General features: G+C 40.9%; 1 protein-coding gene across 6 annotated transcripts in view; it reads right to left on the reverse strand.

The window, feature by feature from the left end:
- The window catches only part of LOC113121628 (partitioning defective 3 homolog), a 232201-nt gene that overhangs the window by 92411 nt on the left and 126211 nt on the right, over nt 1-13579 (reverse strand). For all 6 annotated transcript variants that reach the window (XR_003294765.1, XM_026292297.1, XM_026292301.1 and 3 more), the window contains 2 exons: nt 11003-11150; nt 987-1161 (listed from right to left, as the gene is read on the reverse strand). Coding sequence is in view for 5 of the 6 variants with exons in the window: in XM_026292297.1 (XP_026148082.1) it covers nt 987-1161; nt 11003-11150 (323 nt within the window). In the remaining variant the exon portion in view is untranslated. The remainder of the gene's footprint in view (nt 1-986; nt 1162-11002; nt 11151-13579) is intronic.

Consider the following 13579-nt stretch of genomic DNA (forward strand, 5'->3'; position numbering starts at 1 on the left):
ACGTCAAGAGCAGGCACCAGTGTTTCAGTGTGGATTGGTTGTTTTCCTGGTCATGTAGCTGCTGAGAAGCTCCCAGTGAGTCAGTCAGCAAGACATTTAGTGGCAGCAATTTTGAGTAATGACTAAATAATTAACACACTGGCGAATGCGTGCACTGCCAAAAGTAATACCATAAACCCAACTTAATATCGTGAATAAATCCATGCACTGTTTGTTCCCAGACTGTTTCTAGCTATCAAGCTAGTCGTCTAAGAGAAAGAAAGAAACTTCCCTCCTCTTCTCGTGAGCCACCTACATCAGCCTCTGTCTAGGATTTCTGCCAGTCCCGGATTTGAATGAAGACATAATTAGATGGCTTTTGATTTCCTGTACCCACAATGCAATCATACCAGAAATGTCAATGACAGTTTTAGAGTGAGTGATAGCACCTTGATGGGTGAACAGCTGTGACTTTCAGAGTGTCAAACAGAGAGAGAGAGAAAATCTCCAACGGTCGTAACTTCTGAGGTTGAATTTTTAAACAGCTAAGTCCCAAAGGGGATGAGCCTTGGCTTATCTTATTATGAGTTGGGCTACAGTCTAAAACACCACTGGTGGCTGGGGTTGAGAAAGTGGAAGCTTACGGCCTATGTTGTGTCACCTATTATTTAATTCAAAAACACAAACACACACAGCTTTGTCATGAGTACATACTGTACACAACGTGCTACAGCTCTGCAAACCTAAGCCCAGATACATATCCATATTTTGGGATCCCAAATATAGCCCCAAAGCAAAAGCTCATTACTTTTTCAGAGCAAAGTTTATCTTAGAAAACTTCCTGCAAAGGGTTGTTGAAAATGTAGTGACAGTCCAGAAATGAAAACCAACAAAAAACAAAACACACATACCAGCTATGATACACCCCATGCAAACCTCATGTAGACACAGAAGATGTAAATATTTTAGCTCACTCCACTGCAAACCAAGAATAACCAGCTGCTCACCATTCATTCTGATCAGGCACCACGTGGATCCAGGGGACCAGCTTCTGTCTGCCATCACTGGAACTGGAAGACGTCTGGTCACGAAGGTGGACGGGAAGCAGGACGGGTCTATCATCTTCAATCATCACTGTGTCATCCTGTGGCATGTTCACAGTCGGTGAGAGCTGGTAGTTGTCTGAGAGAGGGGGAAAGACAAACTCATGGATCTGTAAAGGCTTTTTCACAATTATATACAGCAGGATGAGGTCTCGATTATCTACTCAGAGTGTAACATAATCAGTTTGTTATATTGTGTTAGAGCAAATTCATTCACAGCCACATCGGTGTAAAGATAAGTTCAAACAAGATAACCCCCAACAGGTGTAGGAGCATAGTGGACCAGACCAGAGGTCAATTTTAAAGTGTGTGTGTCCAGGGTATAGTGACACTGACAGAGGAGTGAGACAGGGACTAACCAAAGGAAACTGAAAAGAGGTGACTTTAAGTTTAGATTTGATGAAATTAAACAGATGGCTCATGGATTTTGAGTCAGGTGGCAGGGCATACCATAGAGTTGGGGCATGCTGGGAGAACGTGTGGTGGCTGGTGGAGGAGCAAGGTAGATCGGCCTGCAGCCGAAAGACTTCTAAAGAACGCCAACACACCTCCTAGAAACCTGCCAGCTGGACCAGCCCACAGCGGGACAGCTCAAACTAACCGTGGCTGTGCTGATTGTCTCAAAAACATCTCAGTTGACCAGTTAGCTTATCTTCCTAAACTACCGTTTAGACCTTGGACTCAAATCCAAACCCAAAATTGATTTCAAAATTCATTTTCCTCCACTGCAAACCACCCGTTTATATCAGCATTTTCAAGATGTTTTCACTTGTTAATTCATCCAATTTCCCCTGTTGATTTTCCCTCTGCTTTGTAAACAGTTGAATACATCTTTAAATATGTATATGACAATGAACTTGGAAGAACTCCCACTCAGGTTGAAGACTCATATTGTTTATTGCTCATGAACTGATTGGTTGATCCGCCATCAAGGGATCTGGAGCCCTGAAACTATGAAGATTGTTTATGACATTAATAATTCATAAATCAGACATTACAAACACTATGTTCCCCACACTGTAGAGTCAAAGCAGGCCTGCAGTCCATCTCTTCACTGTTTTCACTACAGGTTTTGCGGCTTTAATTTGCAGGTTGAACAGAATAATAGCCATCTTTTCGTGGTCCACCCTGTCTAGCTGGAAGCCCGGCAGCTGTACTGTACTATCCGACAAGGAGCTACTGACCGAGGTCTCAGTGAGACACAGAGCAGCAGAACATGAGAAGTCAGAGTTCGTCTGGTTAACAAGAAGCAGTTCCTCCACATTGTTAGCTAGTGAGTGGAGATTTGCCAGGTGGAAAGATGGGAGCAGCATTCTTCTCCCATGCTGTCGTAGTTTAACAAGCACTCGGTGTGTTTTCCATTACGTGGTCTTTCTCTAGCTGACACAGAGAGCCACTGCACCTTGAAAGAATGTTTGCCTAATGCTCAAGAGCACTTCTCTGGTGAGTATGACCTGAGATGACCAGAAAAACAAAACAAAATAAAGGAAAAAAAAACAAGCAGAGCATGACAGAGCATGCAACGAAGCTGCCATCTGTGGGTCCATCTTTTTATTGTGTTCTGGGCTTTTTAATAATTGAATGTTTTTGATTAAACAGAGTAGTGTTTATTTAACCATGAGCCTACCCTCTATTATTTGGCTTCTCAGGATATTTGTTCTTATATCAGAGTTTAGAACAAACCGTTCAACTCTATATTTCCTAATTCAGTGCTTGTCGGACTTAATGATGCTACTGGACAAAGATGAGTATCAATAAGTTCGTACACATCTTTTGATGACTATCTCTTTAAAGATGTTGCCTGCCTTCCTAGACCATTTCAAATTTTCTTATCCATTATTACTCTGAGTAGTTAGCCTGACTGGCTCTCCCTTTACATTCAAATCAAGTTGTGGCCTGTGTTTAAGTCCATAAGATCATTTAAAAACAATACATTTTGTTTCTGATTTTGTCTCTTTGATGCAAAGATCTTGCACAACAGTGGAGTTACCGTCACATGGTAGCACGTGCGTGACCCTCACTAAACACAGTAATGGTCAGGGCAGAACAAGTGACAGTGCAAAGTAATCCTGAAGACTCACAAGACAAGAAACAAGCCTGAACTAAAGTCTGGTTTCCCTGATCTGTATTCCACACAGCCTGACACTCGCTGCTGAGGATTTCTTTGAATCTCTCCTCTATTTCTCCTCAGAAGTCAAAGTCAATGGGGAATGAGCTACAGTAGCTAGCACTCAGCACCAAGGGCAGGAGACGGGTTGTTCAACAGCACAAGAAGCGGCACTGCAATACAGATGTGGAAAATTGACTCTAAAAATTCATCAGTGCATGATTTAAGCATAGACATGCATAGATATAAAGAAGGAAAGGAGGAATCAAAGTCAAGATGAGTGATGAGGCTTGAGTCCATCTCACACCAGCTCACTATTACACAGAGGTTTTTAACAAATGCTGAACTTCCTATAAAACTTTTGTTTAAATTATCAGAGAACCATTTTCCAGTTTTAATGACTTGGACCCATTTGTGCTTGATCACTAACAGCAGACAAGAATATTTACCTTGGCAGGACATAAACATGAATTTGAGAAGCATTTAATTCCACTTGTGCTGACAAATGGCAAATGCATATTGTGAAAGGAAACCACCATATTTCAGTGTGTAGTTTAGTTTACTGCACAGAAATGAGAAAAACAAAGATACCAACTGTAAAGGGGAGGATATGAACCATGAATAGATTCAACTCTAAGGCTTATTTATCATATATGTCAGGAGTCTTATCATTGGCATGTGACAAAAGAGATTTATTATACCTTCCATGAATAAATGTACCATACCCAATGTACAGTGGATAGATCGAATACCACTGATATGAACCTCAGTAAGATGCTCGTTTATTTTGAAACCACAATTGTTATTATTTTACCTTCAAGTTATGAAGTTATACTTCAGGATATTGCCAAATATTTCATACCTGCCCTTGGTCTACAGGATTTATTAATTGATTATTTTGTAAGCCTCATCCCAATGTGCCTCTATGGCTTGTTCAACTAAATCTGTTAAAATGGATGCCAACCCTTTACATGTGAAATCAAGGCCATTTATCACTATGGAAGATAGACAAGAGAGTAAATAATTTAAATAGCTCACTATGTTGAAAATCAACAGGACTTAAATAATGACTGTAAACAAATGTCAGACTGGTTAGACTCATATTTATATCAGACCAAAGCCACAGTACACCAAGTAGTTAGGTGTTCGACAATAGCTGGTTATCTACTATATATTCATGTATTTTTGTCATTAAATGTTATATCCAGTTTCATTAACCAGAACAAGTTTGACCACCACTACATGAGCTAAACAATATAGTGTATGATATACAGGATTTTCAGCATATCCTCACTTACTTTGGTTAGTGGAGTTTACAAAGCCTAGAGCAGCTGCCACATATATGATGATGCTAAACTGGTTATGGATGTTTTGTCTAAACTTGACAAACGCTATAAAATAGTTTAATATCCACCATAATGCAAGTTCCTGCAACCATCCTGGGGACTGAAATGCTGTTGTTGGTTTTCCTTTTTTCTCCACAAACTGTCCAATTTCCTCTTGTAGATCAAAGAAACACTTCAGCACAGCACCTCGGCTTAACCGCCTTACTTCAATGTGGTATGGCAGGCCACAGGTAATGTTTTTATTACTGAGAAGGCTGTCAAACTGACATTGATTCAGACCTCTGGCTCGGATGAAATTAACAGTTCAGGACAACCACCACCATGACGTGATCCATTTTTAACGTCTTGCAACACAAGGCCTCCTGGTGCAAAATACAGTGAAATGTCCAAAAACCATGTCCATTTGCAGCTCATACTTTCTCTCTGAATTCTTTCACAACACCTGTTTTTATCCCATTCATTGATGGTGCTCCATCAGTAGCCAGGCTGACAGCAGGAGTCCAGTCTACTTCGACCCTGTCTGGCACTACGAGAGCGCTGAAAATGTCATCCACTGTTGTGGTGTCCGTCAATAGCAGTTACTTTAACTAATACAAATTGCAGAATTTTAAAAGAAGAAAAACCACTAGAAGACAAAAGACTATATGTAAAATGCTTCTTAAAAACTGTAGGAACCCACCACAGTGACCTCGAGCCCTGGGGCAACAATAACAATCAGACGGGGATTGTTTAATAAGATTACTATAGTCCCCAGAGTGTAGCCAGGTTTCAGATAGCAACAAAAAAATCCAAATTATCAATGGAGATAAAATTATTTAAAATAAAACTTTTTGTCAGTTTAAGCAATCTGAGCACAGTCACAGGACCTTTCGCACCTTTAGTCTGGATCTTATAATATTTAAGTTGTTATTACGAAGACCATGCCTAATTCGTTTAACAGGGCTATACAAACATAATGAACTATATACAACAGAAGTAGACATATCCAAGCTAATAGGAGGAGTCAAAAGATCAGCATTAATCTGTGACTTCCTCAAGCAGGAGAGGATGACCAGGAAAACAGCAGGTTGGTAATCAAACAGAAAAGAAGAAGAGTGAGAGTGTGGCCGAGGGTCGATTCCAGAATAAGTCAAAGTTGTGGGTAAAACCAAAGTTGCTGGTCTTGCAACTAAACTGAAGCCAGGTATGAAGACTAAGAATCCTGACCAGTGCCTTGACCCAGAGTTGGAATTGGACCAGAAATAAAAACTATTTTCTAAGTTTTGAAATGCAAATCAGAGAGGTGTAGAAAGTCTGTTTTCATCAGCTCCGACTGCTAACGGATGATGACGTTTGATCCTACGTTGACTATTAACTTTGTAATAGTTGGAGGAAGAGAAGCCAAGATGTCTGGGAGCCTCACCATAATGTCTGAGGTCCTGGCCCCCAGGATAAAATGAGTAATTGCCTTAGCAAATGAGATATTCCTAATCACAGAGCCTCCAATGATCAATGTTGAAGGGCAGCCAGAATATCCAGACAGAGGAGGAAATTCATGCAGATTAAATATGTCAAAACAATTCTGCAGCTGAATATATGGAGAAGCAGCAAGATGTCTTGGTGGGTTATTCAAAAGAGAGGATGCGTGGCCCCTTCTTCTATTAATTGTGGTTACAACAGACCCAAACTGCTTGGGATGAGATGATAGAGATCCCAACATAGCGTAAGGCCTAGCACCAAGCCAGGCCCAGGTACAGTCTGTGACAGAGGACAGGGGAGGAGAAGAATCAGCCACATGACAAGGAATGGTGGCCACCAATTTGTGAGCCCTAGGTTCACAAGGCCCATGACAAGTTGAAGTATTAGTATCCAGAAACCTCTCTGCCTCCTGGATCTGGTACAATCTAGAAATACTCTCTTTCAAAACCAGGATTTTCTCCTTAGGACGAGTAGAGTTGGTACAGCCATGAGCAGAGGTTAGTGGTGCCATTTTTGTGCAACTTATCCACAATGCCTTGGCTCATGTATATAAAATGCAGCAGTAACCCTACACATTCGGTGAAACAAAAAAAATTATGGTCAACAAAAGATGTGAGCAGACCATATGAGCGATTTTTACTGTACCAGGATACCATCATGTTCCCAAATGGATTCACTTGTCAATGCAATTGACCTAAATATGAGGTGCCTGTCCTCATACCTCATTTGAAATCTCCCTTGTAGAGGAAAGAAAGCCATGTATGGACTCATATGCCTATGACATGAATACGAACACAAAACACGTGGATTAATCAGTGATTAAAGAGCATTCCCCAAGATGCTATAATAATATGTTCTGATCTGGAAGATACTATTAAAGGTACTTGTGACCACATACTGACAAGACATGAATATTATTACTGTATGTTTTTGCTGCAGCTTAATTAAGTCAATATTGCAGCTGAAATAGCATTGCTACTGGAGATGATCTTCTGTTACCAGTTCTCTGGCATATATTACCATGATGAGAGGAAAAGGATTTCTGTCAGTAGTGTTAAACAAAGAGCTGGTTGCCTATGTCAGCCTGTTATTGAGCCTGTTATTGAGCCTTTTAGGAAATATCCCCACCTCAACTTTTCATTCTAGCACGACCTGTATTAGCCAAACCATAGGAGGATCATACAATGATCGCACACAAAAGAAGATGATATACAGTAAACCCCATGGGGGCTATGTTCCTAGAGCACCTGCAAATTGTGAAAAAAATGCAGATTTTGGATGTGGTTAAAAAAAAAATTTAAAAAAAAAGCCTAAATATGCCCCCATACGTGCTCCCAAAACACTTTTAATTTCATTTCAAACTCAACTTAACACATAAATTTGTGATCTAAATTAGTAAATTATATTGTTTTTAATAATGTAGCTTTAAACCGCATGAAATATTATATATTGCCATGAAAAAAGCCACAACAAAACACACAGAAAAAGGGAAGCTCGTGGATGACACCACTTTTGTATAATCAATCTCAAACAGTCTGGACACCAAGGTATTGGACCTCAGGGTGCTTCATCTACAGGGACTGGTTTCACAATGAGAGACTGATTATGACTTATGACTAATAGGCAAACTATAGAAAGACATCTAAATGTAACTGACTATCTAGGGATTCTGGGAATTTAAGACATTTTTCAAAGTAAAACTACATGGCTGACTGAACAACCACATCAAATGTTCAACCTTCTTCACTCCAACTGAAATGTCATGCTTCCTCCAAAAATGTAAAAGTACTGGGAAAATTCACCACTTGACAGTACTATGAACAAACCACAAACTGAGCTGTGTTTTAAACCGGTGCCAATGATCAGCGGCAGTCACTCATCGTTAGAATGGAAACATATGGCTCGTTGGTTTCCCTTGTAGGGTGGTTAAAGGTTTTTATGCTGTATAATTCAATCTTTATTTTTGTGAATATGCAACATTGACATTGTCTGACACTGTAAACCGAACATTTTAGAAGAAGTATTGTGGACACCCAGAGACTGGTGTGTTCATAATGTTTTCTATTGTACTTCTGTCAATGACTAAATCATCAAAAATGACAGAAATTGTCCTTTGAACTTCTATGTGTGAATAATGTGTGTATTATTTGTAAATGTCCGCTTTTCTATGTAACAACAGCATAGGCCCCTTCCTTCCTCTAGACCACCCCGTCCTGAACTCTTATGGCGGTCCTTGTACTTTCTGACTCAGGCACATCTACAAAAAGCATTGGTCTTCGCATCTCAATTTTCACCCCAGCGTGTGAACCCTGCATGGAAGGGATAGTAGAGTGTGATGCTAATGACCTTTGCTTGAAACTCGTCTGCTGCCTACACACGGTGTGTAATTTCACTGTTTGATATTTTTTCCTATTTATTGTAATGTTTCCTCTTTTCTTTTCTTGCATATTTGCTAATTCTTCATCCTTTCAGATGACGTGACATAGAGAAAGGAAGAAATAAACCAAAGTGGCATGAGCTCATTTCAGCTGAGCAGGGAATCAAGCAGGGTGTGCTGTGTGTTTGCTACCTAGCTGTGGATTCAGCTGTGACGGTAGCCTACGTGTGAAGCTAAAAGTTGCAATAGTACAGTATTTCATAGGCTAGAGAATGAAACAGGAATGGAGTTACCTTTGATTAGTTGAATGTCTGTGTCTGTAATTATACAAACACTCACGAAACAGGTAGTTTTGAATGACAGTCCAAAATATTACACGGAGTATATACTGAGAGTATATGAAATTAAAGTTTTTACCTAGTGAGCAGTCACATTTATTGGACACGACAGCCATTAAGAGAAAATAGAGGACACAGCAACAGTAACGCTCATAGGTTAGCAAAAATATGGAGTTTACAGTTTCTATGTAGTGGCTTCCTGCCATCGGCAGGAACAAAAAACCAAAGTTAGCTTTAGCAGTGAAAGTAATCCATTCTTGTATCATGGTCCATTTTTAACAGCGCAGGCAGTATAATGAAGCAGAGCAGCAGGGAGCCACTGAATTGTTTAGAGAGAGAGAGAGTTTTGTCAGTAGACAGTATTTGCGGCGAATGCCTTACATCATTGGGAAGTGTGTAAACCTGATGGAGAGGATGTAGCTGGTGTGCCTGTGTAGTGTGTACGGGGAAATATCATACCTAAATGTCTGCTTATTTATTGACCTGAGTCGGAATAAACGTAGCAAACACTGACATTTTAGTTACGTTTGGTAATGGAACCAAACAACCAGAAATATCTATGTTAGATCAACATAATGCCAAATATATGATGAATACATATACTATTGTCTTTAACTAAATCTTGTAACATTTTGATCAAGGCTAACTTGCTCTATTGTCAGTAACTAATGTCATGAGACAGAGACAGACCATAATCTTTTCTTCCAGCTCTTCTTCAAATATATGTATCTTCTTCATTTTATGCTTTAACGCATCCAAAGAAACAAAATACATAACACATAACTTGAGTTCCAGCTATATGGTAATTACAAAATCTAACCCTTTTATGCAGCACATTGCATTTCATTTCTTAGCGTTGTTGTGTTGCAATAATGAGCATAAATTCAACTCTAGTTGCATCAGAAGTTTAATAAAAAACTTTGCCAGTTTAAAAAGATGAAGACCTGTCACAGAATATAGGCACAGGGTTAATGACAACTCAGAGACTGACTGAGGACACAGAAAAAAAAAAGAACTGGCATTTTCTTTTTCTTTCCGCAAGCCAATCTGACAAGTACCGGATGGTTTTGAAGTTTCAATGGCACAAAACTTTTCCGTCAGTGCACCCACAGTCGCCGCTTATGATCAGCAGTGTTCTGAAAAGTCTGCATTGGAAAAGCAAGCAGAATAAATAAGCCAAACTGAAAGGAAAACCCAACCAATTTGAGAACATTTGAATTGAGGTGGAGGAGTAAGACATGATGAAAAAAAAAAAAAGAGATGGGGAGACAGTGAGACAGAGGGATAGAGAGTGTCAGGGGCAAGCCCTATTGATCTGGAGGTTTAATTAACCATGAGATGCCTCTGACAGAGCCTCTGATCTTCTTTGATCAGCGGCAGAGTGGCACCAATCAGGGAGGGGAGAAGAGAAACTGGTGGAAGGATGGGGGAAGTGTGGAAAGAGAGAAAGAGATCACTGACAGATTACAAATTCCCTCCATACATGCAGAGGAGGTTGCTGTATGTGCTGTTGAGCAGTGGTGTGGATACACACGACTGCACCCCCCCCCAACACTGATGCAGTCACCTTCAGCTTTCATGTATATGCATTTGAGGAAGGTCTATTTATGCTGAGATGACAGAGGTAACTGGATGAGGATTGCCAGTCCTAATACACTGGGAGGGCTCAGACTCTAGCCCTTTGATGTCAGCTGGGTGGAAGGGGAATTAACCAAAGTGAAAAACAGTCAGAAATGAGGGCTGGGGATAAAATTAATCCACAACAGGGTTTAAAAGTGAAATAGCATACCTTGGGGTAAATGATGAGGGGAATGACTTGTTGGATATTAAGGCAGGGGGATAACAGATGGATTTCATAGTGGATGGAAAGGATGGTAAAATTAATCAGAATGCCACAGACACCAGCAAATTATAAGGTAAATATGTCCATGAGCTTAAAACTAGCACGGTGGGGGAGTGGTTGGCACTCACATGACCTCATATGAAGAACATTGTGGGGTTCGAACTCTGTCTGACCCCAGGGTTTTTCTGTTCTTCCAGTGTTTATCGACTCTAAATTATAAAACTGAGTGAATGTGAGTGTGATTGTTTATTTGTCTGAATGTGTCAGCCCAGTGATAGACTGTGATGACCCAGTGTAGGTTGAGATCAGCTCCAGAAAGTGTAGATACTTCCCATCAAGGTGAGTGAGGCGAGGCTGCCCCCAAAAAATCCAATTAATTTCATTCTCTCAGCAACCGCTTGTCCCAGGAAAATGAATCAACGATACACGTCTTTGCCAATACATTACTCACCAGCGCGTCCAATCACATTAGCTTTTGGTGCTGAGATGTTGTCCAAGCCTGCAGTGGTTTCATACAGCGTGTGGGCGATACAGCAATTATGGTCGTCCAGCAAGGAGGTCACAGGATGCTCCAAAACTGGGGAGGTGCAAGGGGTTTCCTTCAGAGAGAAATGAAAGTGGGGTTAACAAAAATAGCAAAAGTACCAAAACAACATGTTCACTACAGTTTGGACCACGTTAAGTGCATTCAAATTCAATAATTCCAAGTATCTGGGTGGTAAAACAAGCCAGAAGCACAATCACGAATAAAGAAATGGGTCAGCATAGGATGGCTCCAAATGAGATGCCATCCGTCCTCATGGAACATGGAACTGGGGCCTCAGCATCCATCTAAGCTTACATCGGTATTTTCTAGTTCAGCAGTGTGAAAAAGCTCCTGCAGTAGTGTGAGATGGATAAGCTCCATGGATTTCCCATAGGCTGCTGTCTCTTTCAATGAACCCTAATAAAGTGACCAGTGACATTTGCCATTTCGTCAATGTCTTACACTGCTGGTTACTGAGCTCACTATACACTGCATTCATCCATCTTGACATGAGGACACAGTTAGTGGCTAGTCTGGACTACTGGGGCGAGATTCTGTGTCCAGCCAATGGTCTGTCGATGTGATATTTATTTTTAGGACGGAGACAATGGAGGTACTACAGAAATCAGAGGAAAAAGAAATCTCAAATCCACGTGCAGAGAGTTAGAGAATAAAACGTGTGCGTCTGAATTCTTTCCCATAGTGCTTCATAGCAGCCTGTGGCAGCTGGGGCAATGCACTGGACTACTCCCGGTACAGAACCTATTTAAGGTAGCTCCCTCGCAGCTAGACTCTCATACGCAGTTCAACGCTGTACCACAAGAATCTGCTGGTCTGCAGCCAAGTGAAAGGGGAGAAAATGTCAGAAGAGCAGGTGGAAAAGGAGGAGGAGAGAAGAAGAAGAATTGGTATTGATCTTTGGTAAATGAGTGAAAGCAGTAACAGGGAAAAGAGGATGGTGGGGCTGTGGCCCCATTGCAGTGTATGTGCTGTCAAACCCCAGGGACCAGTGTACCTTATGAGACGCAGGACACGGTAGAGGGACATATTGGCTGTCTCAATATAAATTAAAAGTTTAATGAAGTTGAGCGCACAAGACTTTATCAGAATGGTGTGTTGATGTGAGTGAGGGATGAGGAGAGAATCAGTAGGTCTGCACAATTTCAACTGGAGTCACAGTAATTGTCAACGTGATAATAAAAACCATGTCCCTCATCAGTTTCTTATTTACATCTCTTACTCACATCCCCTCCATGACTATCGGTCACATGTGAGGTGTGTTCCACGATGTTTGATAGTTTATAAAACTCTTCCAAATGTTCAGGAGAAGTCCTCGATCTTCCTGATTAACCTGTGGAGTTTGCTGGTGTCGTTAGCTCTGATGCTGCTGCCACAGCAGAAAGCACCAAAGAAAACTGCACTGGTCGCAACAGTCAGTAAAAAACTGCAACACCTTGCTGCTGTTCAAGGACCAGAGACCTTGTTTTCCAGCTTCATTCTTCACAGATCCTTGATGTCCCTCAGTCTTACTTTGTGTTTCCTCTACACACTCCTCAGGAAGTCCCTGTCCCCCATCCTTGAAGGCTTTTTTCTTCCTGTTAAGCAGCTCCTTCAGGTCACAGGTGACCCTGGACTTGTCCACACAGAAACTTATGTACTCTGGTGTGCCGTCTGTCATGGAGTTCCTGTGACCAGAGACTTCCCCTGGACGATGTGTGGGTAAAAAGTAAAGTTGTGGTCCTCGAGGGAGGTAGGACACTGAAAGTATATGCAGTAAATCCAAGACTTTATCTTCTCTGGTGATGCAGTTGACAAATTGATAAAAAAAAAAAAAAAAAAAGGTGCAGAAAAAGAAATGTGGTTCGCCTCCTGAAATGACTATGAAAGCATTTAGCTGTTTGCAGTGTAGTAAAGAACGACTTAATTGCATCACATGCTATTTCAGCAGTAGCTCATGGCTGAACGCAAACTGCAGCACCAATGTCAGATATCCATATTTCCCAGAGCAGATAATTATGGATGCAGACTCAGGGCTAACAGTTCAGCGTCTGTGCCCAAGAGACAGTCTTTGACAGCAAAAAGTCTGAGATGACACTATGTGTTGTTAACAAGCACTGTAATGCCACCCTCCTCTCTTCTTACTACGCTGCCTGTAGTTGCTGCCGACTGAAAGCTCAGGTCATATAAACAATACAACCCCTCCTGGTGTCACACCATCGCAGCACAATGAAGGTAAAAAAAAAAAAAAAAACTGACAGCAAAACAGCAAAGGCAGAAGAGATAATGAATTACACACAATCTCTCTCCAAGTGAATGTGCATTTTGGTGTATTCAAAGTTATTTTATTTAACTAAGTATTAATGTAGGTTTATATTGTGTGTAAACAGGTTTATATGCATTTATGGTAAGTGCAGATTATTAGAAACCTGTGCTTCAGTATCTCCTGGACCTCCCTATGTTCTCTCGGTGAGACTAAAAGCTGTCAGCTATGGCTAATAATGT

This window comes from Mastacembelus armatus, chromosome 20, assembly GCF_900324485.2.
Source record: "Mastacembelus armatus chromosome 20, fMasArm1.2, whole genome shotgun sequence".
NCBI lineage: Eukaryota > Metazoa > Chordata > Actinopteri > Synbranchiformes > Mastacembelidae > Mastacembelus > Mastacembelus armatus.